Here is a 22,774-nt window from a genome sequence, read left to right on the forward strand (position 1 = left end):
AAAAGTAAAAACTTTGACTACAGTACTGTGTAATTAATTATTTTGTTTTAAGAATGATTGAATAAAACTTTTCACTCATAAAGTTTGCTATTCCATAGAGGATATATAATTTATAATACTATTCGAAAACGAGCTTGGTCTGATCTCCTTGGAATTCCAGGGGCATGAAATCACTTACAAGTTTGACAGCGAATCGAACAGAATGTCAGGGAAAGTGAGACAGAGGGCGTCTGCTAACACAGCAGATTCAGCCACTGTCTCTGTAAATGAAAGAATTCTGAAAGAATGTCACACTCTGTATACCGATCCAGACACTGGTGAGTTAACATTTTACATAAACTCTCGCTTATAATGATAGTTTTTCCATTTATTTCAGCGACCGGCTTCTGGACAAACTATATCCTAAGTTATGCAATTTTTTCGTCTGGCCCAGACAGGCAGGGTGTTCCCCGCAAATACAAAGACTCTTTGCACTTTTATGCAATTCTGAAAAGGCAACAATTAGTCTTTTTATTAAGATTTTCATCATTTGCATTTACAAGTTAGTTTCAAAAAAAAAGTTGTCGAAGTTGCTAGCCGTGAGGTCACCCCATCCTGTGTCAATTTGCTGGATCATGCATCACGTTCGTGATCAAAATTAACAGACGTCATCATAAGTAATTTTGATTAGTGGTCGATTTCCGTCTTTGATGAGATGATAGCAGTAGGCTCTTTTAGGAATGTGAGATTAGTAATATTTTTTTCGGATTGGTAGCGAATTGACCATCGTTTTGTGATGCAATCTAACCTGGCATTTCATTTCCCTCGCTGCAAAATGTAATGTTTGTTTAATGACCTGGTACATTTAGCTGTGGGACCCTGTGAGGTGTGATTGTGAAAATTGATGATAAGAGAGAAAATTAATAATCTAAGCATAGTTGGTCATCTCTTTTGTGAGGTGACCAAGCAATAACAGTATTGAATGTCATTGATTACCAGTCGAAGGAGTTTAAGAGCTTTAAAAAACTGGGACAGGTGATTGACATTTAAAAAATTGAGGTATAGAAATTGTAGCTTCTGTGTACTTGCTTTAACACTTTTATTGCATTTTCTCTAATTTATGAATTGAAGAAGGTGTGGCTCTTTTGATTCTCTTTATCATGAAACAGTGGTACCATAAATGATACATGAAGGTGCATTGTGGGTGTGGCTTCTTATAAATTATGATGCTGATTACAATTTTAGGGCATTTCATGAGTTACTTTAGAAATAAAAATGAAATAAAAATGAAAAATATGAATTGGATAACAATCTATTGCTACATTGAGTACAAACATAATAGATGGGGAATAACCAAGAGAACTTGTTCCTGGAAGGAATTGTAGATAAGTGATTATTTTATCAGGTAATGCAAGTTTTGATTAATTTAAAGATAAAATTATGACATGCTTGTACAATTATCCCAATCAGCACACTGACGGTTCCAATCAGGAACACCTTTGATTTGACTTCTTCAGCATGTGCATTTCCTTGGCTCAGTCTATACATTTCAGGTCTTAGTCATTACTAACATTAGCATTTCTCTCAGACATTCAATATGACCTACACCCTGCTTTGCCAGGAAACCAAGTTGACAAAATAAACATTCCATTATTGGATGAAAAGGAAGGAAGAATAAAACAAAGAGATACTGTACATGTCCTTATTTATGAAATGTTTAACTGTTTACCTAATTATTTGGAAGAATCCCTTGAATTTCCGTGATAAATCATTATATTATTGAAACTTTGATCAATCCTCTAGCTGTCGCCTTTTCTGCTTTCATTTTGCCTCATACCTCATTTACTTCTTTAACAAGAAGAAATACATAATTTGGTAGATGTTATCTTTGGCTACATTATCATACATCACCACATCCTTTTTTCTATCTTTATCCAACAGAAGGCCAGACAGACACCTGCAGTGAGTCAGTTCATTCATAAACCAAGGGAGAGAATGATTGGACTGTCATGGCCAAATATAAAACAGTAGCATAACGCTATAAGATAAAATATGTGTAAAAACCACCTAGGGTAAAAGTTCAGACAGTGCAGGTGTGGCTGTGTAGAGCTGTGAACTTTCAACAAAGCCAGACATTATAATTACCCCACAGTTTACTCTAAAGCACAGCCAGTGAGTCTTGTGCTGGTGTTAGTAGCTGTGCAGACATGGCCTATTCCCACTCTCCACACCAGTCATTCTCTAACCTCAGCAAAATCAATAATTGTGTCTGTCTGGAAATGGCAAGGAATGGAAGTGATGCAGAACTGGCTGCTGCCAAGTAGTTCATTTTCTCAGAAAAAAATGCCTTGGTTGTTATCAAGGGTGCAGTAAACATACATGGGTATGATGGCTTGTAAATTATTTTGTTGTAAATTGGCATCTGGTGATATATGAATATTTATTTGATATTGTTATCTGCAAGTGTTGAATACTGTATTTCATAGAATAATTTTCTTTTATCTGTGAATATTTCACACAACTGAAATATATTTATAAATATTGGAATATGTAGAACTTATATTTGATGCTAGTGATGAATTTTCTTCAGGTTTGGTGAATATTGCAAAAAATTTAGGACTGACTCTGTTGGCACCCAGGAAAAAAATCACCGTCCTTTTAATTGGGAACCACTCTGCAGGAAAGAGCTCATTTATTAATTGGTAAGTAATTGACACTCTTGATGGGCTTGCTATATTATTTGTAAGTGGATGGAAATTGATAACTTGCCTGCAGTAATTAATTTCATTAAAGTGGCTCATGTTCTACTTTTTATTTTGGTAATAAAACAAAACCAGCTATTAGAAGAGTTTGCATTCCTGAGAAATATGTCAAACTATTGTTTATTTTGCGAGTTACAATATTATTGATCATCTCAATAAGATGTTCAAAAGCAAAAACAAATTTGCCAAATAGATTTGTCTGATATGTATTTAGATGCATAATTCACATTTTTTACCATCTAAGTATTTCTGCTGCACATGTCTAGACAGTGATCCTCTGGAGAATTTATGAAAGAATGAATGAATGATGATGATTCCGGTATTAAATATTTTCATACAACATATTAACATGTTGTGTGAGGAAATGAGTTGAAAATGTTGTACCCTCTTCAGGTGTTCCTCTTCATTTTAATAGAAAATACCTGCTCAAACCAGCTGATTTGTGACCTCCTTTTCACCTTTTGTTCCCATGTTTGACTCACTGCATAAGGACCTGTATGCATAATACTATTGACTAACTACTTATTATGCATATATTCAGCTAGCAGTTATATTCATATGTAATGATCAGTTAGCTAGGTTAATTAACCTCCTGTGCAATATGGTAGGGTGCCTAAAAAGAAGGCAGCTTTTTTGAAGAGGTTCTATTAATCATTTTGTTTAAGTAACATCAGAATATTTTTCCAGGACTGCATTCCTTAATTTATATGGCTATACTGGGCAGAGATGCTGTCTCTATGGTTATCAGCTATTTTTAGCTCTGTCTGGATCCATGTTGTATACTCAGTCAAAACCATGATAAAAGGTACTCAACACAGCAAGATTTAGACTATCATTTGGAACATTTCATTAGGAAATACCAAAAAGTCAAAATTAGAAGTGATTTATTATTTTTAATAAATTTTTTTAATGACATTAATTTTTTTGTTTGTTTACAGCATCAGTTATATAAGAAAGTTATAATATTTCACTATCCCAAGCAGGACAGATGAAGAAGTCAGACTAATTGAAAAATACAAATGATTAAGAGAGTCAGGAGATTATTTATATTATATAAAGTTATGGGGATTTGTACAATGATCCGATACTTGCCACACTGACTAGCCTAAAGAATATCATATAAGCTAAAGAATGATTGAAAGCAGCTAGATGAATTTGCAGTCTATTCACATGGGACTGTCTATGAGACTTTGTGCAATTGTCCTGCTGAACTTTGTAAGACTGTGTCCTTTTTTTTCTGCACTGAATGACCTATTGAAAGTGGTGAGTATAACAAGATTAGTGAAGGGCGTGTGAGCATTTCTTGTGAAATACTGCGTCATGTCTGTTTTGTTGGGACATGACTGATGAATTTAGAACTGTCCTTGGATTACATCTTAATGTGGGAAACCCTTGAAAAAATAATGTATTTTGTCTACTGAAAATGAATTTTATGTGGTTAAATCTTTTATGAAATATTTGATTTAGTATTGTTGAGTAAAAAACCAGCTTCTTTAAAGATTATTCCTGTTAAAAATAAATTATTTAAATCTAAAGTAGCCTGTTAATATGTTTAATAATTTCTAAGACCTGAGGGAAAATAATTGCGAATAAAAATAGCAGGTGTTGGTTGTTCTGGAGTGGGCACAGAAGAATTTGACCTTCAACCTGGTCAGTAGACAGACATTACATAACTCTTGACAAACACTGTTATGTGTGGACTGTGCTTTCCCTGTGCATGCAAATGCATTTCCAAAATGCAGATCCCCTCCAAAATAACCAGTGCAAATTTGCCTGGTTTAAACAATTTTAGAATTTATTTTTTTTTAAGAGGGTCTTTTTTGTGCATCAAGACTACACGTTGTCATGGTCAAACTGTATACATTGATAACACTGATTATGCAAACAATAAGCAATGTAATAGTAGTTGGTGTAAGAATTGATTGAAAAGTGGGTTCAATAGAGCAAAAAGTGAGAAGTTTATAAACATACAGAACTAAATATAGAAGATGGAAAAAATGGAGCACTAGGGCAACTTTGTGGAATGTCCAAAGGTCAGACGTAAAGGTAGTAGTGCAAGTCATGGCCTTGTGATGTTAGGAATTCTAGTACATGCATACTCCTATGCTAGAGCCAAAGGTTATGTAACTCTCAGAGGTAGCCTCTGATGTGTTTTTGTGCTGGCGTTGGTGGAAACCAATCATCAGTATTAAACAGTCACCATACAATATTGAAGCGAAAATTAAAATGCCTCACGATGGGGATCATATTTCATGAATGGAGTGTGCTACATTGTATTCATGTTTGACAGAAGAGAGATGTCTGTTGCATATCTCTTCTCCCTCACTGTTGTGAAATATAGCTTGTCTGTCTGGCTGATTGTTTCTGTGCTGATAGTAGAGTAGCTTCACATGCTGTGCCCAACCCACAGGTGATGCCTGATGGATGAGGAAGGTGAGGGTAAAAGACAGATCACTCAGACTGGCACTGGGCTACAAATTACGAGAACATTATGTCAAGAAGTTGCATTGCCCCATTGACATTTCATTGATTTTTTGCTTTTGCTCAAGAATAAAAAAGTGGTTTATAAATAAGGTATTCATCAGTATTTTTCATTTCAACTCTATGTTTATATTGCTGGTGTGCATTTTTTTCTTTGAGATTGTTGGTTTTTCCAAGTTAACAAAGCTTATTGATATTTTAAAAAGTTTCTTATATTCATAATTTTTTTCAATAATCATTGTAGAATTTTATTTCAGTTCTCAATTTTTATATATCCCCCCCTCATGCCTTAATGCAATAAATGATTAGCAACAGGACTCATGGACTTCAGCAAGTACTACATATTGATTAATTGTTAAGATGTAATGAATTGATTCAATGAGCATGTGATAGTAGTATTCTGTTCTTACCATACATTCAGGGCTGGTGTAGACTGTCCATTAGTTTAATAGAACAATTACCTGAGCACAGCATTGAAGGATCAAGTGGATCAAATCCCTGTCTGCTCGTGTAAATTCTACTGATTATCATTTTGACACTTTATGAAAAGGGTAAAGATCAGTGAAAATAAATGGGTCTGTCTGGGGGAAAAAAACGTAGTATAATAAAATATTCAGTTCACATACAAAATAACAATTTACTGTTGGTTTTGCAGCATTTAAATTTGTACCCCAACCCAACCACCCCCAAAAAATCCTGTGCTTATATCTTTAAAATTGTACTCCATTTGTTATTTACTGTCTTTGTCATACTAATTAGTGCAGACATTCACAGAAGCCTTACAATTTTCTATGCATATAGCATGAACATAGTTATAAAACATTGATCCGTGATCTGCAGACAGCAGCATAACAGAATGTTCATGGTATGCACAAGGTGTAAAGTGTGGGTTAGCAGTGAAAGCAGAAGTTGTGTTTCCAGTTACTTTGAATGCTTAATTAAGAAGGGACTAACTCTGCGGGGCCATGTTATTAATAGTTTTATCCTCAGGAAGCTGAATAAAAACCCCATTTTTGCCCCCAACCTCCACCATGTTATTAGATTGGCTTATATGTAATTGTTATTAATTAAAATTGAACTCTCTGCTGAGGTAGCATGTACAAAACTTTTGCTGTTACAATTTGACTGTGAACATAGTCCCAGGATGAGTTCTGAAAGGAGGGAAGTTTGTCTGTATTTGTGGAGGCCTGTAGTTTTATAAGGTACTTTCTCTCAAGTTTCACCAGTGGCATTCATTTCTCTACAGCATTTGATGCCATTTAATTGAGTTGAGTAGCCTTGGTATTCAATATTGTGGTGTCTTTTACCAGGTATGTGGAGGAGCATGTGCAGCGGACAGGGGTGGCTATTGAGACACAGGGCTTCACCTTTGTCACTAGTGGGAAGAAGAGGGAATCTCTCACGGTAAATATTTATAATCAGTATGACAATTTGAAACTAACAAGATGGTTTTGCCATATATTTAGTCCTTCAAAACGTGCTTTCACAAGTTTTATTGAAAACATTTTAGTCTTAATAGATTTTACTTAAATATTTGGTTGATGTGTGTTTCAAGTTCAGGTAATCCTATCTGTTGCCACCATTTCATATCAGCAGATATATATATATCTGTATGTTTGTTCATGTATTCATGAAAAGGTTGCAAGTATTCTTATTTGAATATTGAAGTGCATTTTAGCCATTCAGTTAAGAATATTTATTGGAAGAAAATTGATATTCATAAGTAGATAGTCCACATGTGTTAATTGTTCTTTACATTTTTTCAGGGCAATGCAACCCTCCATCTCTATCCCCATTTCGAGCCATTGCGAGATATTGAAGGTAGGCATGTTAGGAAATTAGAATGAGAAAATCTTAGCTATGCCCAGCTGGCTATAAAACGGAGTGATCACCAGTATTTTTTTCAAATGCCCCCATTTATATTAAGTATAAATCTGCAACTTTCGGAAGATAGTTTTTGTACTTATTATATGTTTGAGGACAGATCAGTGACTAACACTTGCTAGGGATAAGGACAGGTCCAAAGCCTTGCCCAGACGTTGCCATGTTCAAAGTATTGTCCACAGTTCTGTTGTTTTCTTAGCTGTTAATGTTGCTGATTTGAATATCATGTATTTTCCATATTGGAAATGTTATGCCTCCTTATAAACTAAAAGGTTAGAAAAATATAAGTTTATTTTCATAAAAAAAGAACTTTGTAATTAGTCCACTGAAAACCTATGTTTAGTTATCACTAGTCTAGTTAATCCATCTTTAACCTTAATTATGTTTTTGTGTTATTGCATCTCCAAAACCTAAGAAAATATTGGAATAGGAATCGCATAGTCATCCCAGGTTTTCTTCAAGAGGGATATTGTTGAGTGTTTTGCCCAGGCGGCTCCTCATAAGGCAGTCTTTCTGTGAAGTGTAAAGCTGCCTGGTGAAGAGCTGTCTGGTCAGAAACTAGACCAGGAAATGGCCCAACTGCATAGGCACAGTGATAGATGCACATTACATATGCTAAGAAACAGAACTCAACAGCCTTGGAGATATGGAGAAATTAAAACTAAGAAAAGAAAATTTATAAAGGTGGACATATTCAGTCTTACAGGCATCCATATGCAGATAATGCAAACTTTTTTAATGTATAAGCAAGAGAAATGGACACTTATTAAGTGGAGATTGGCTCAAAATACTGTAGTGTAAATCCACTCTTTGGATTTTTTATAAGCAAGTATACTTTGAGGATGCTCAACACATAATAGAGCAAATTTGACTTTATGAAAAAATACATGAAATTTCCAAGGTTAAACTTACACTTATGCTAAAATTTTGTTAAGCTAGAAAACTAAAATTTTAGCCAAATGTTTGTTATAATTAGAAGGTGATAGTTAGGCAACATTTTAGTAATTTCACCCACCAAAGAAAAAAGTATACACTTGTATGAAATTAGCATGTATATGCTGTGCATTTTCAGTGCCACAAGCCTATAAATATATATACATATGCATGATGGTCATATGGTATTGGGGCATTTGAGTGGAAATAAGCATGAATTATGTATAAAACTATGGTCTATACCACAGCTCAGTGCTGATATCCTTAGGTGAACAGCTGGGCAAGATAAAAAGGGCTTTAGTACTAAGTGCTGATATCCAAGTAGTAGAGCTATAAGAGGAAAGTTATATAAAAAGTATTTGTCCTAACAAGGTCATGGTGTCTAGATTGTTTTAATCAATTTGCTTTGATGGTATCATAGGGACATGACCTTAAGGAAGGACATAGATACTGTTTTATAAATGAGGACACTGGATTTTGCTCTGCTAGAATTTGGTAGTTGCCGTAGGTTAATTGAAATGTCAAAACTCTGTGAGTTTTATTTACTTTATATTTATTGGTTGATTTTATGCCAGTTTATTCTTGATTTGACTCTCTTTTGGTCAATTTCCATCTGATTTGCTGAAATGATTTTCATATAAGTGTCAGCATTCTGTTTTTTGTTTTGTTTTAGATTATATATATCTTACCTGATAAGAATTTGGTACATGGAAAAAAGTCAAACTGTTGAATAAGAAAACTTGTAAACTTGTTACATGCGTAGATATTTTATAACAATATATGAGATCATATGGAAGCTTAAATAGGAAATGAAAAGTTCATTTTTAGATAATTTTGAAACCATTTAGGATACAGTTAGGAATTAGTTTTTGAAAAAGAAATGATTAATATATACATTTATGTTTAAAATTCAATCAATTGATAGTTAAACTGATGGAATATGACTGTAAGGTGATTTATTTCATTAAAAAGGAATATTCAGAATATTAAAAATGTATTTCATAGTTTAAAAAATACTATGTTTTATTTCACAGTTGTCATTTTCTGAGAACCATATACACTTGGAAATCACCTAGTTAACCAGGTTTAAGTAAAAAAAAAAAGACTATATATCAAGATTTTATCAGTTTGCCCTTGGATGTTAGTCCCACAGAAATTGAAGGACACTGAGATGAAGGCTCTTTGACAGTCATTTATCGCAGGCGTCGTCTTCCTGTTAACAGGGACAGGGGAGTTTTGTGGATGTACATGTCTGAGTTGAAAGTTATAGAAATGACACAAAGATTTATAAAATGAACAACAGAAGAGAAGATGTTTTGCAGAATGGGTTTTGAGTGGATGGCAAAATGGTGTCTCCAGTAGGTCTTCATTTGGAGGCTATCCCCTTCATCAAAGTGGGAGCTGCCAAGTGAAGGGCTGTCGGTTGGGCCAACAATCATAAACCAGGTGATACCGTGTACACACATAACGAGACCATGAACCATGATTTCAAAAAATTGTCTTCAGCATTTACAGTTTCTGGATTTGAGTAGATCATTATTATATTGGTATCAGATAAATATGTGACACTCACACAGGCAAAAGTGAAAGAATCTAAAGCCTGCCTTAACGGGTGATTAAAAATGTATGAAGCATTTAATTTCTGATACAACATTAGTCTTGTACAGATTTGTTTCATTAAAATAAATATATTTTGATAATGGTAGATTATTATAGATTTTATGGTATGCTGGCAACATTGATAATGGAATAAAGTTGAGACTTGATTATGACTGTATCTTTTCATTTGGTAACAAATGATTTAACCTGCGTTTCAGGTGTTACCGATTACTTGACGACGGAAATTTCAACATCAAAACAGAAGAAGTTCAGTTTGGTGACTTTTGTGGACACGCCAGGTCTTGTAGATGGTGACATGAAATATCCCTTTGATGTGAATCGAGCAATTTTGTGGCTAGGTAAGACTGTAGTCTCACTCTCAATGAACTAATCCCACTTCCTTGCATTCAGACTGCACAAAAGCCACAAGAATCAACCGCAGCAATTTCATATACCCTGTTCACACCACCATTTGCAAACTGCGGATTTTTCAAATACAAATTTCTCAATGACTGATGGTATGAGTAGAAATGTACTTTGTGGGGACTTTTATGAAACTGAAAATAACAGCAGTAATGTAACCAAGTTACTGTTGATAACAGCTAAGCAGAATTGAGTTGCACTTGCTGCACCATACCTTCTCTGGTCTTTTTATTTGGATCATATACATGTACAACACAAACATCTCAGCAACCTTATGATTCATTTTTGAACACTGCAAGGTATCACATAAAATAGACAGATAAGAGGAAACTGGCAGGTTTTTTTTTTCATATTCTTATGGCCAATAATTACTTTGCCAATTTCCAGTTTAGGTGAGTTATCAGAATTGTCCTCAGAAATTTGCATCACTGGCATCATTTTGAGTTTAGAAAATATGACAAAGCCAGACAAGTCTGTAATTTAAGATGTTAACAGCAAGGTGGTCGCCAAAGGCTTGCTTGTTGCTCACGTGCAAAAATATAGACTGTATGATAACTGATCTTATGTTCAAGCTGAGAAAAGTAACCATAATAGAATCACATTAAGCAAACATACACTTCTCTAAATGGTAATATGAAATAAAGTAACCAGTATTTTTAATTGTAAATCATAATATTGCATATTCTTTCTGTTTCATAATGTTTGTAGTCATACTCATTTAATGGGAGAATGACATTTTCAACTTCTTTAGCCAGATAGAATGTTCTACCAGTAATTTAATAAGTTGATGTGAGCCTAGAAATTAAATTTTGGCTAAAAGTCTGTCACACTTTATGTATTTTGAATATATACATTTCAGGCTTTATGTCCATTTTATTTGAAAATAAAAATAATACTTCATAAATTCTACCTAGTGAAAGGAAAAATATATTTGCAAAGTATATTGGTGGCTTAAGAGCCGAGAAATAGCTAAGAAAAACATATTCAGACTTCAGGTTCAGTTGCTTATTTATGTTTATCTTGTCCTTAGTAAAATTAAAACTTATTTAATTAATTAATTAATTAATTATTTATTTATTTTTGTAGAAAAGCAACCTAATCCATATTTGAACAGATATTTCAGCAAATTCGTTCCATCGTTGGCCTGTGAATATATGTCTTACTGGTGCAAAAAATTTCCAGCATTATTACTTAATCATATTACTAGTATTGGCCTAAGATACGAAACCACATTTAGCTCATAAATATTGGATTTCCATCCCTGTATACTAATAAGTTGACTCCCTGCCAAGCCAATGTGATTTTAGTGCAGCGAGTGCAATTGTTTGCCGATTCCCCAAACTTAAATACATTTGGCTGGTGAACTGTTAAAAAAAAACATGGAAAACTTATATCAGAATGGCACATGTATACACAAACACATTTATTTATTTATTTTATGTTTATTTATCTATATTTTAGAATATATAAAGCTATTTTATGAAATAAAAATAGTTTTCCTTGGACCAAGAATAGGAAAAAAGATTTTTCTAGTGTTTGTAAGTCTAAAAATAAAAAAAAAAGCAGCACATTTGGATCTGATTGTGTCCTGTAACTAAATTGATCATTTATTCTTGTGTTTATATCTGTAGGACTGTCACAGTTCATAAAGTTAACTGTAATGAACTTAAAAAATGTTGAGACTCTTTTGTACTTTACTGCAAAGTACCCATTCATTATATTTCTAATCCTGAGGTCTAATCACCTGAGTGGCAGCTAAGTGTTGACTCACAGCGTTGTCTACAGACTGGCTGAATTGGGAGAAATTGATTTCAGGATTTGGTTTTGTGGATAAAATCTCACCGAGCAGACAGTGTAAAATGAGATGGCTTGCGGTGGCCATGGTTTAGGTATAAATGAAATGTAACCCTGAAAAATGGTCAAATCATCTTCCATGCTTTTAACAGATGGATTTTCCATTGAAACTAACAGGAAATTGTGATTTAACTTTAAGATTATCTGTAAACCATTTTGGGTTGATTGTGGCCAGTCTGTTTCCGTTTTATGGGTGATCCTAACAAAGAAGTACCCTTCTAGCTACACCTGTTACTTTTAGAAGTGAGTCTCACAGAAATTGAGGTCCACTGAGAGGAAGGCACTGTGACAGTTATTGCCTAAGTGTCCTGTAAACAGGGACAGGGGAGTGTGGGGATGTCTGAGCTGAAAGTTAATGGACTCCATGAATCATTACTTTGCACTAGCAGTTTTTCAGCATTTTAAACCCAAGTGTGATGGTCAGTGTCAGTTATATGCCTGCAGTTTCTTTCCTGGTTGAAAAAAAGGTGAAATTTCTCATTAGAAGTTTATGCAATTAAGATGCAAACAATCCAGCACATCCGCATACACACACACACACACACACACACACACACACACACACACACACACACACACACACACACACCTTGCACAATTACACCATGATTCAAAGGTGGAATGCCTTGCATATCCAAATTGCAATGTAGAACAGAACTGGTAACCGTTTGGAGGATTAAGATAAAGAATTGTAAATGTTACAATTATGTAATTTAAAAGACACTCTCTTCCACTGTGGCCTACATGAATGGATACCAAATGTTACTCATCTTAGCCCAAAGGGTACTGCATGCACAAGGCCATATCACTTTTGTCTAGCCAGTGGACATAGTGCATACCACACAGTCTGGACGAGGGTCATGTTAACAACATTGATCAGTCCTGTCCCAAGGTTAAGAACAAATTGGTCACCTGAGTAAAAAGGGGTTTGGGATCGTATTACATGAGTCTTTAGCACAAGGTTGATCAATCCAACACTTGGCTAATTACAAGTCAACTGTTAGAATTAATTGAGATTGCAAGTGATGAACCTGGAAAAATTCTTTCCATCAACTTTTTTTTTTGGCTATTTAAGTGAAAGATTAAATCATTGGTGTTTGTGTATTGATGTGTGTTTGTGTGTCTGCCTGCATATTTAATGTAAGATAAAGTGAACCACACCTGTCTTACTATGCAGAATCCCAACACCCTACTAGTACATGAAACACAAGTATCATGGCTGTGACAGTGGTAAAAAGGAAACCTGGATAACAGCAAGAACCCTGTGACTCATAGTCAACTTACAGGTTATTAAGTGACTTGATATTGAAAGGTCCAAAGTCCAGTGTCTTAGAATTGGTTCTTCCTCTATAGTTCTGAAATATATAGGTGTAATTCTTGAATATTGTGGTGATGTATGACAGGCATAGGGAATTGTTAAGTAATTGATGATGCAGGAGCTTGAAGGTGTTATTTATCACTATAACCACTGTTGTCAATTGCAAACAGTGCAAATTAAGTGGGAAGTTTCATATTATATGATACAATGATGATTTGATATAATAATATTATTATTATTCTGCCATGTATAATTATATACTAGTTATTATGTGCTGATTTACACTTGTGAAAAGTCACAGTTATGATTACTTTCCAATAATAAAATATTTGAGCTGTCTTCCATTTCAAGGTTATTAAATTGACTGAGCCATCATGCAGTTGTATAAGCATAGAAAATAATATATATTTTTTTATCTCTTGGATCATGCTGTATATAAGAGATAGTCATATCCAAGCAGGGCTTCCCCCAGGACTGTAGTTGCAGGGGGGGGGGGGGAGTTAATTTTCATAATATTAACCTTTTTATATCTCAATTTCTCCTCTTTTCTTAGTTCTAAATAGTTCAGGCTGTGTATAATTTTGCATTTCAATTATTTAACTTTGTCATTTTCTTTACAAATTGATCAGTTGGTTGGGTATGCCACTCTTTATATTGGCTGTCTTCTGAACAGGGGTTTCCCCAGAATTTGGGGCACAGGGAATCCAAAATGTGAATCTGTAATTTGGTCGTCTATTCACAGGGAGTCCAACCCAAGCAAGCCCAACCACCCAACCATTCAATTACCAAAATTTTTGTAAGCTGTCCAGCCATCTTAGGCAATATAGGCTGTCTTTTGAGGTCAATGGCCATCCAAATGATGGCTGGACAGCTCTCTAGGGAAAGCTTTGCATTCAAGACTTATTTTATTTTCTCAGACATTTGGAAAACAGCTTTTTTATGTACAGACACAGATGTGTCTGTACATATAGCCATCATCTGCGTCTGTCGTCGCTGTCGCCGTCGCCGTCGCCGTGCACTTTTACCGATAACACGATAAGTGGAAAACTGTTTTTTCTTTTGGCTTGAAACTTACAGAACTAATGAATATTCATAATACGCAGGTCAAGTTCGAAAATCAGCATGATCGGGTCACTGCTAGGGAATTTATGCTGTTTTTTCACTTTTTTCAGCATAAATGAAGCACCGATAACACGATAAGTGGAAAACTGTTTTACTTTTTGGCTTGAAACTTACAGAACTGATGAATATTCATAATACGCAGGTCAAGTTCGAAAATCAGCGTGATTGGGTCATTTTTAGTGAATTTAGGCTATTTTTTCTCTTTTTTCAGCATAAATGCAGCACCAATAACATGATAAGTGGAAAACCATTTTACTTTTTGGCTTGAAACTTATAGAACTGATAAATTTTCATAATACGCAGGTCAAGTTCGAAAATCGGCATGATTGGGTCATTTTTTAGTGAATTTAGGCTATTTTTTCTCTTTTTTCAGCATATATACAGCACCGATAACACGATAACTGGAAAACCGTTTTGGCTTTTGGCTTGAAACTTACAGAACTGATAAATATTTATAATACGCAGGTCAAGTTCGAAAATCAGCATGATCGGGTGACTTGTAGGGAAGTTATGCTGGTTTTTTTTTTACTTTTTTCAGCATATATGCAGCACCGATAACACCATAAGTGGAAAACCGCTTTACTTTTTGGCTTCAAACTTACAAAACTGATGAAGATTCATAATCCGCAGATCAAGTTCGAAAATCAGCATGATCAAGCCATTTTTAGGGGAGTTATGCTATTTTTTCACTCTTTTCAACATGTATGCAACCTGATAACACTATATAAGAAAAACAGATAGGCCAATTGTCATTATACTTACAGGAGTTGTCAATCTTACTAAAATGCAGGTTGAGTTGGAAAATCAGCATAATCTGGCCATTATTTTAGAAGTTATGCTGTTTTTTCACATTTCCTCAGATTCAATTCTTAACCATGTTAACAGTCTCATTATTTAACTAATAAGATACGTAAAAGTGTTTGTTTGATATTTCCTGCATCTTTACAACATTGTTAGTTGATTATGTAAAAATGATGGTAAACTTGATATCGTGTATTGTGTAATAAAGTGTCAAAAATGGAAATAAACTCATATCATATCATATTGCAGTTTGTTAGATTCAATCATCAACTATGTTCAGAATCTCAGAATGGAGGAAATTGGACATTTAACACTGTTCTATTGATATTTTTCCCATCTCATCAATTTTCTTAGTTGGTCATATAAAAATGGAAGTATACTGTTTATTTTGTTTTGTTTAAAAAGTGTTAAAATGGAAATAAACCCATTTCAGAACAGTGCTGTCTTTTTTACAGTTTGGCATTTTTAAGATGTGACTTAAAAGTTCCATGAGCCTGCAGATCTTTGCTAGTCACATTTTCTGAATATCCATGATACTAATATTTTATGATTAAAAATTGATGGTCATTATGCTGTTAAACATTATGTAATATTGCATCAAGATTCGAAGAAACCCATATTTTGGGCACTGCTCCCATGATGACCATTTAAAGAAAATCATGTCACTTACTGTTATCAAACTTACAAGAAAGAAATGTGGGTCTAAGATACAGCTTCAGTAGGCAATGCAGTCTGTTTGGTAATTTTTTCTGGCAGTTAAACAGTTTTTTGTGAAAATTTAATTTTTCACTTATTGGCATTTTCAAGGTGTGACTTTGAAGTTCCATGATTCTGAAGACCTTTGCTTGTCATGTTTTCTGAAAGTCCATGTTACTAATATTCTATTAAATTAAAGTTGATGGTCATATATGCTGTTAAGCATTATGTAATGTTGCTTCAAAATAGAAGAAAACACAATTTTTGGTGCTGCTGCCATGATGACCATGATGGGAAAACCGTGTTACTTATGACTGTCAAACCTTAAAAAAAGAAACACTGTATAAAATGCAGCCTGAGTTGGAAAAGCAGTCTAATTGGCTTCTTTTTCTGGAAGTTATACATTTGAGTGAAATATTCATTAACTTTTTGGCATATTCATTGTGGGACTCGGAGCTCCCATGGACATGAAGCCGAATGGTAATCAAATTTTCTACATGTCCATGCTATTTGTAATCAATAATCAAAAATTGGTGATAATTATTCTATAATTTATTATGCAATGTTACATCAAAATTTACAATAATCTTTTTGCACTGCTACTGCAAACATTATGAAAAGAAAACTGTGTTACTTATTATTATTTTTAACTTATGAGAATGATTTTTAGGATTGGCATGCAATTAAAATTAGAAAGCTAGGTCAATTGGGTTATCGTTTATTATTGAATTTATGCAATTTTGTGTGAAATTTTCATTTTTTTTTTATTCTGGCACTTTCTAAGTATAAACTTGAACTCTGATGGGCCTGAAACCTTATGCTTTTACTTTGGTCGGTGTTACCTGCTGTGCATAATTAAAATATGATGTTGACTTTGCAGTTAAACATAATGTATCATTTCATCAGAATTGGTAGTCTCCTATTTTGTGCATTATTGTTTTGTGCTTTTCTTAAGATGTGACTTATGGGCCTGAAGGGTCTTTGAGAGGGTCAGTCTGTAAATTTCCCTTGGGTATCACTTATCTAAGCTCTGAGTTATAAAGTAATTTGCCTAATTGATTATTAATAGGCCATTAAATGAGATTACATAAAGCACACTTGTTGATATCTCCCTGTAAACTCCCAAAGGTTAAGCTCTCTGCTAGATTAATAATAAGGAAGCAGTGATAATTATGGAGGTAAATTATGCAGGTAATTTATATATGTATATATATATATATATATATATATATATATATATATATATATATATATATATATATATAACAATTGCTGCCTGGGCAGAGGTCTGCACTCTCGGAGTGCTTTTCTAGTTTTGTTTATTTTCCTTAATAACTTTTTTCTCAAACACTTGCATTTGTGATATTTAACCGCCTGAAGCTCTGCACATTTTCTGTATTTCCACATAAGCAGTTGTATGTTATTTATGTTTTCAAACATTATGTAATATTATTTTATGCACTGTCATCATTTTTCAAATATTGAGACTTTCATCATGTGACTTTGGTCTCTCATGGTCCTGATACTGTAATCTTATTGAAGGGATGGATTGAGACCATCTTCTGGGTCAGCTTCCGGAAGACGTTCGGATTTTTAAGTTTATATTGACTGATATTTATTTTTTTTTTCTGTTGGAAGATCATCAAAATAGAGGATGGATGGACAAAGATACTTTGGAATACTGTCAGAAAATATCTCTGGGTCAGCTCTTGTTATTGACCATGTTACCTGTTGTGCATGATTAAAATTCAGTGTTGACTAACAGTGCTATTATAAGCATTATTTATTATTGCATCAAAATTGGCAAAATGACCTATTTTGCATCATTATTTTCTGTTTTTTGTCTGTACATTTGACAGCTTTGCTGCCTTGTTTAGTTAAAATTTGCATTTGATATCACATTTGGTAATTTATAAGACACAAGCGACACAAGATGAGCAAGAAAGAATTGATGTAGATCAGTAAAATATTGTTTGACTTTCAGGTGACATGGCAGATCTGATCTTTGTATTCTTTGATCCTATTGGTCAAGCCTTATGCAAGAGAACCCTGAATCTGGTTGAGAATCTAAGTGTAAAACATGCAGATCGAATGCGCTTCTACCTTAGCAAGGCAGACGAGGCAGGACATGAAAGTGACCGTCAAGTAAGAATTGTTACATGCTTGTTAACAGGTGGCAGCATAAGATGGACATATTTAAGATTATAAAGTCTTTCAATGTGATTGTCTTTTATTTCTTGAATATAAATTAATTATAATTTTTTTTATTTTTATTTTTTTTTTTGGGGGGGGGGGGAAGTTGGGTTATATTACTTCATTTTAAGGGTTAAATGAAATTATTAAACAGTTCACAAAATAAGGGCTCGGAACTCAAACAAATAGTTGAAAATTATGATTAATTAAAGAAGAATGATGACAGAAATTTAATATACTGTTTTACTTCTGCTAAAGAGCATGCTTCAAACAGTTACTTTTTGCAATTAAGTGAGCATATAATGAATGTGTTGGGTCACACTGTAATCTTGTGAAATGAGTGAGTGCCCTTTTAAACACAAACTTTTTGATAGTTGTATAATGTTTATCAAGCTCATCTGGGACATTTTTTTTTCGAAATTTCTTTTTTGATAAATCAAAAAGAATATTTTGTGTTGTTGTTGTTGTTATTATTATTATTATCTCGGAGAGTGATGATGCAGATTATTATTATTATTATTATTATTATTATTATTATTATTATTATTATTTCAGAGGGTGATGATGCAGATTGTCCAGGAGTTGTGTAAAAGACCAGGTCTGAATCGTACAGGGTTTGATATGCCCACAATATACATCCCCAATGCCAGTGGCAAGGTAAATAGCAATAAGCAGCAGGGGTGTGTCTGTTATGATCATGTGGGGATCACAGCGTACATTGGTCCGTGTTGACTCTGAGACATTTTATCATTGCTTCCTGATAACCTTTTGTTGACATTTGTGTGAGTCAGCGATATAGTCAGTATTACCTGTGTTCTGGATGTATTATATTATCTCTATATAAGATTAGGCTCTTCAGTACCCACTTCATTCCTTTATTTAATCTTTCTTAATCCCCTTAAAAGTGAAGGTCACAGTTTGAAGGTGGAGGGCATTGATTCAGTAAATAAAAAGTCAACTGCAAATCTTTTATTTTGACAAGTTTTTCAATTTCATTTTCCACCTTGTCTGTAACACATTATGAAATTGTATTCACATTTAAAACTGTTATTTTTCTATGCTGTTTAAAGAGCTTTAATGCCTGATTCAATATTACTTTGTCCCCCAGCCAAGCAGATGTGTGAACCAGATTGAGGAAGTTTGTAAAGATGTGGAGAAATCTATTAATCAAACCATCCAGAACACACTGAATAATCTGGAAAAGGACTGTGAACAGATAGCAGAAATTGTTGATCGCAAGTTGGATGAAGACGAGTAAGTTTGAACATTTTTAGCTATGGAGCAGGATTAAAATCATTAACTAACAATGTAATTTGAATTTTGTCATTGTTGTGATTGTAATTGTAGTGTGTTCCCAACTAACACACTGAAGTTTGATCTAGTGCTTTTCCTCAGCACTGCAAGTTTGAAATGTCTAGAATGAAGATAAGGGACTTTTTGAGATACTGTCTTTTTCACTTATGTAACCAAGTAAATTTTTTGTGACTCAGAAATGCATTGTGTGCTTTCAAATGATACATAGGTGCCCTTGCTCTTTTCTCAACTTTTGTTCATGTGTCATGCCAAAGTAGAAGTCTTCTAAAATACATGTCTGATAATTAACAAAAATGAAAAGCAGCAAAATGTAGTTTTTGGGCAAATTTTTATTTCAGAACATTTAAAATATTATAAGTGAACCTAGAAATAATGGGTATGAAGTAGTGAAAATCAAAGTGGTGGCATGAGTACAATTTAAACATTATGCTTGCCAAATATGCAGTTGTGCAAAAAAGATGGTTCCTCATTGAAAAATTGTCATAAAAATTATACCATCTTAGTCATCATATCCCTCAAATTTGTTTTAAATTTCAAATAATTATTTTGGTGTACCTTTTGAAAATGTGTATGAAGTTTCATTTCATTTGGCAGTTATACACATCTGAGGTGTACTTATTTTGGCAACATACTTATTTTGGCAGGACACATGTACTTTTATCTTACAAATTAAGATATAATGACATTGTTTCAGTGCTGCAAGTTCTCACAACTTCAGCGCTAGAGGAAAAGGCTGTCTGCTGGGATTAGTTGGCTTTATTTTGCCACTGTTATTGCTGATTAACTTGTTGGCCAGCAATCTTGGCAAAGACATTCTTGTGAGCACCCTTGGAAGATCAGGAGCAGAAACCCTGCAGCTTTACATGGTAAAAGTGGCTTAATGAGACACTCTCTCTCTCTCTCTCTCTCTCTCTCTCAAGGTGGGGGTGTTAGGTTTAATTCTTTAAAGATGTGTGTGTGTAATTAAATTATTTGAAGATGCCTAGGCAACTGAACAGGAAGCGGCAGTGTGCCAGTTGCTAAGATAACAGGTGGCACCTGGGCATCCAAGGCTGATTAAGAGTCATTATGGAACACCTTTGGCTTATACAGTCCATATGTTATCTCTTATGCAAATTATTAAAATTTGTGGCTGTAGCGTAAAGTAGTGTAAAAGCACACAAAATAAATTAATTGTCATTGAAAAAGAGTTGTGGTTTGAACCACCAAATTTGAAAACTGAACCAACACATCAGAGGTCAACGCAGATAACCATTTGAGCTGATAGCTAGCTTGCCCATTTGTTTGCTTGCAACATTTTATGGACAAGTGACCAACTAACAAATAACCAGTGACATTGAGTCTGTCTATATGTCTGATATGGTAATTTGATGTGAGCAACATATTTGATAAAATTGTTTGAGTGGTAATCCCTTGTTGATGTTATAAATATGAGTCACTTGCAACAGACAATATCAGTCCAGCTGCCATCGCTCAGATGTTGGCTGTAAAGGTCTGATAGCTGCTTCATCATAATGGGAAAAATGCACAGTTATTTAAAAAGAAATGTTGTTTACTCTCTTATTTAGCTTAACTACGCCTTTTCTTATTATTCAGGCTCCTATTAAAGGAATGTGGGATGTGATACCCAAAGCTTACCACTACCATACCTGGGGATTCTTCTTGTTCATCTCCCTCGTGTTGCTGATTGTGGCCAAACTCAAGTCAAGGTAATCAAATGATAACACATGGACTTAGAAGCTTTGGACAAACAAAAGAAAAAAATGCTTTTAGATGTGTGGTACTTATGAGTATTATATTAGAAGCATCTGAATCGTGGTAAGCAAGTATGGGTATGCCATTGTCACTCTGAAATCAATCACATATTTAGCATATTTAGTCATTATTGTAGCACAATATGGAATTAAAAGGGTGCGTCTTTTATTTGATTAGAAAAATGTATTTAAAATGATAAAATTGCAATTGTATTTAATATCAAAAGATTTAATAGGCTTTGACATTTTTATTTCACAGATTGAAGCCAACTCTTAATAGAAAGCAAAAGAAGGCTCTTATGGAAAAGAGAGATTACGTGCAAAACATGATAAAGACCAAGAAGGTATGGATGCTATAGGACATATGATTGTTACTTACTTGTTTTCCACTGTGAAGTAATTTACTATAAATCATCATATCGTTGTCTTAATATCAATATCAAATACTTTATCAAAGATGAAATAATTATGCCTTTTTAGGATTTTATGGATGAAAACGTTATGTATTTTCAGCAATCCCTCTACCAGGAATACCTGCAGCAGAGTGTTGCCGACCATGACCTCTAGGAAATGCAGACCTCTAAGGAAAAGGCAAATGTTGTGTCAGGATAGCTGGGAGTAAAATTAAGCAACAAGTAGAACACAGAACAAATAAACAATAAAATTACATATTTATTGAAACCCAATTGTTAGCAGAAGTAATTTTACTTTTCATCTGATGTCATTTTCAACACAAAAGCCATAGAAACAAGGGAATGCCAATAAATGGACAAAAGATGTTTAATAAATAAGCATGTACCAGCAGCATTACCTTTTTCCAACCCGATGTCATGTGGATTTAAACAGGTTGAATGAGGTTAAAGTAACTTGCCATATTTAGGAGGTGATGGTGTAAACACAGTATTAGTTACCTAGTTAAAAAAAAGTGTAGTTACCTAGTTAAAAAAAAGTGGTTTAACTCATGTTGGGTACAAATGTAAAACTTGAAGACAAATATTCCAAAGGACAAATGCCAACCTGTAAGGTTATAAATGAACCTCGTTTTAATTTTGTATGTGTAGGGTAAGAGACGTAAGATCAAGTTTTGTCAACAGATATGCACAAACCAAAGCAGCAGTTTGCATTTTTCCAGTATAATTATTTAACTTTAAAAAGTAACAGATAGAATAAAATCATAAGCCTATTTTAATAAATTAAAGATAAAGAACTTCATAGGCAGCAAGTCAGTTTATTTTTCTTCAAAGGCAGCTAAACAGTTTGAAGAATGTTATATTTGTATTTATGTAATAGAGATATAATCAGCACGTTAAACATGCTATACTATATATCTGAAAAATAGTTAAGAGCTTGATCATAGTTCTTGTTCTAGAAATATATGGAAATTGCATGTACTTGCTCACAATTGTTAAGTTCTTAGAAATATTTCCGAGAATTATACTTGTATGTTTTAATGAAATAAAATGTATACATAAAAATGTTTTATTTTTCGATTCCAAATGACTTTTCAATCAGAAACAAAAAATAATAATAAAATAAATTTTACATTGTAAATTTATTGTGTACAAATTTCATTATGAAGAAAGTCAAGATTTTTAAACATGGTTACATCTCACTATTTTTCTTTTGTAATGTCATTTCAGAAATGGTGAGCAGAAATGCAT

At 33.8% G+C, this 22,774-nt stretch overlaps 1 protein-coding gene across 2 annotated transcripts; it reads left to right on the forward strand.

The window, feature by feature from the left end:
- The first annotated feature begins 132 nt into the window (after nucleotides 1–132).
- On the forward strand, nucleotides 133–21,998 carry LOC106176241 (uncharacterized). Of its 2 annotated transcripts, none has more exons than XM_013558540.2 (12): nucleotides 133–317; nucleotides 2,570–2,681; nucleotides 6,533–6,626; nucleotides 6,989–7,043; nucleotides 9,857–9,997; nucleotides 17,837–17,997; nucleotides 18,601–18,702; nucleotides 19,154–19,299; nucleotides 20,054–20,225; nucleotides 20,956–21,068; nucleotides 21,373–21,457; nucleotides 21,627–21,998. In XM_013558540.2, the coding sequence occupies exons 1-12, from the start codon at nucleotides 203–205 to the stop codon at nucleotides 21,678–21,680; spliced, it is 1,350 nt and encodes a 449-aa protein (XP_013413994.1). In that variant the 5' UTR covers nucleotides 133–202; the 3' UTR covers nucleotides 21,681–21,998. The 2 variants fall into 2 exon arrangements, with proteins under 2 accessions (XP_013413994.1, XP_086856691.1); XM_087000565.1 differs by lacking the exon at nucleotides 133–317 and adding an exon at nucleotides 2,178–2,362.
- Nucleotides 21,999–22,774: the final 776 nt, after the last annotated feature.

Source organism: Lingula anatina, chromosome 1 (assembly GCF_051362555.1).
Source record: "Lingula anatina isolate TDL-2025a chromosome 1, LinAna3.0, whole genome shotgun sequence".
NCBI lineage: Eukaryota > Metazoa > Brachiopoda > Lingulata > Lingulida > Lingulidae > Lingula > Lingula anatina.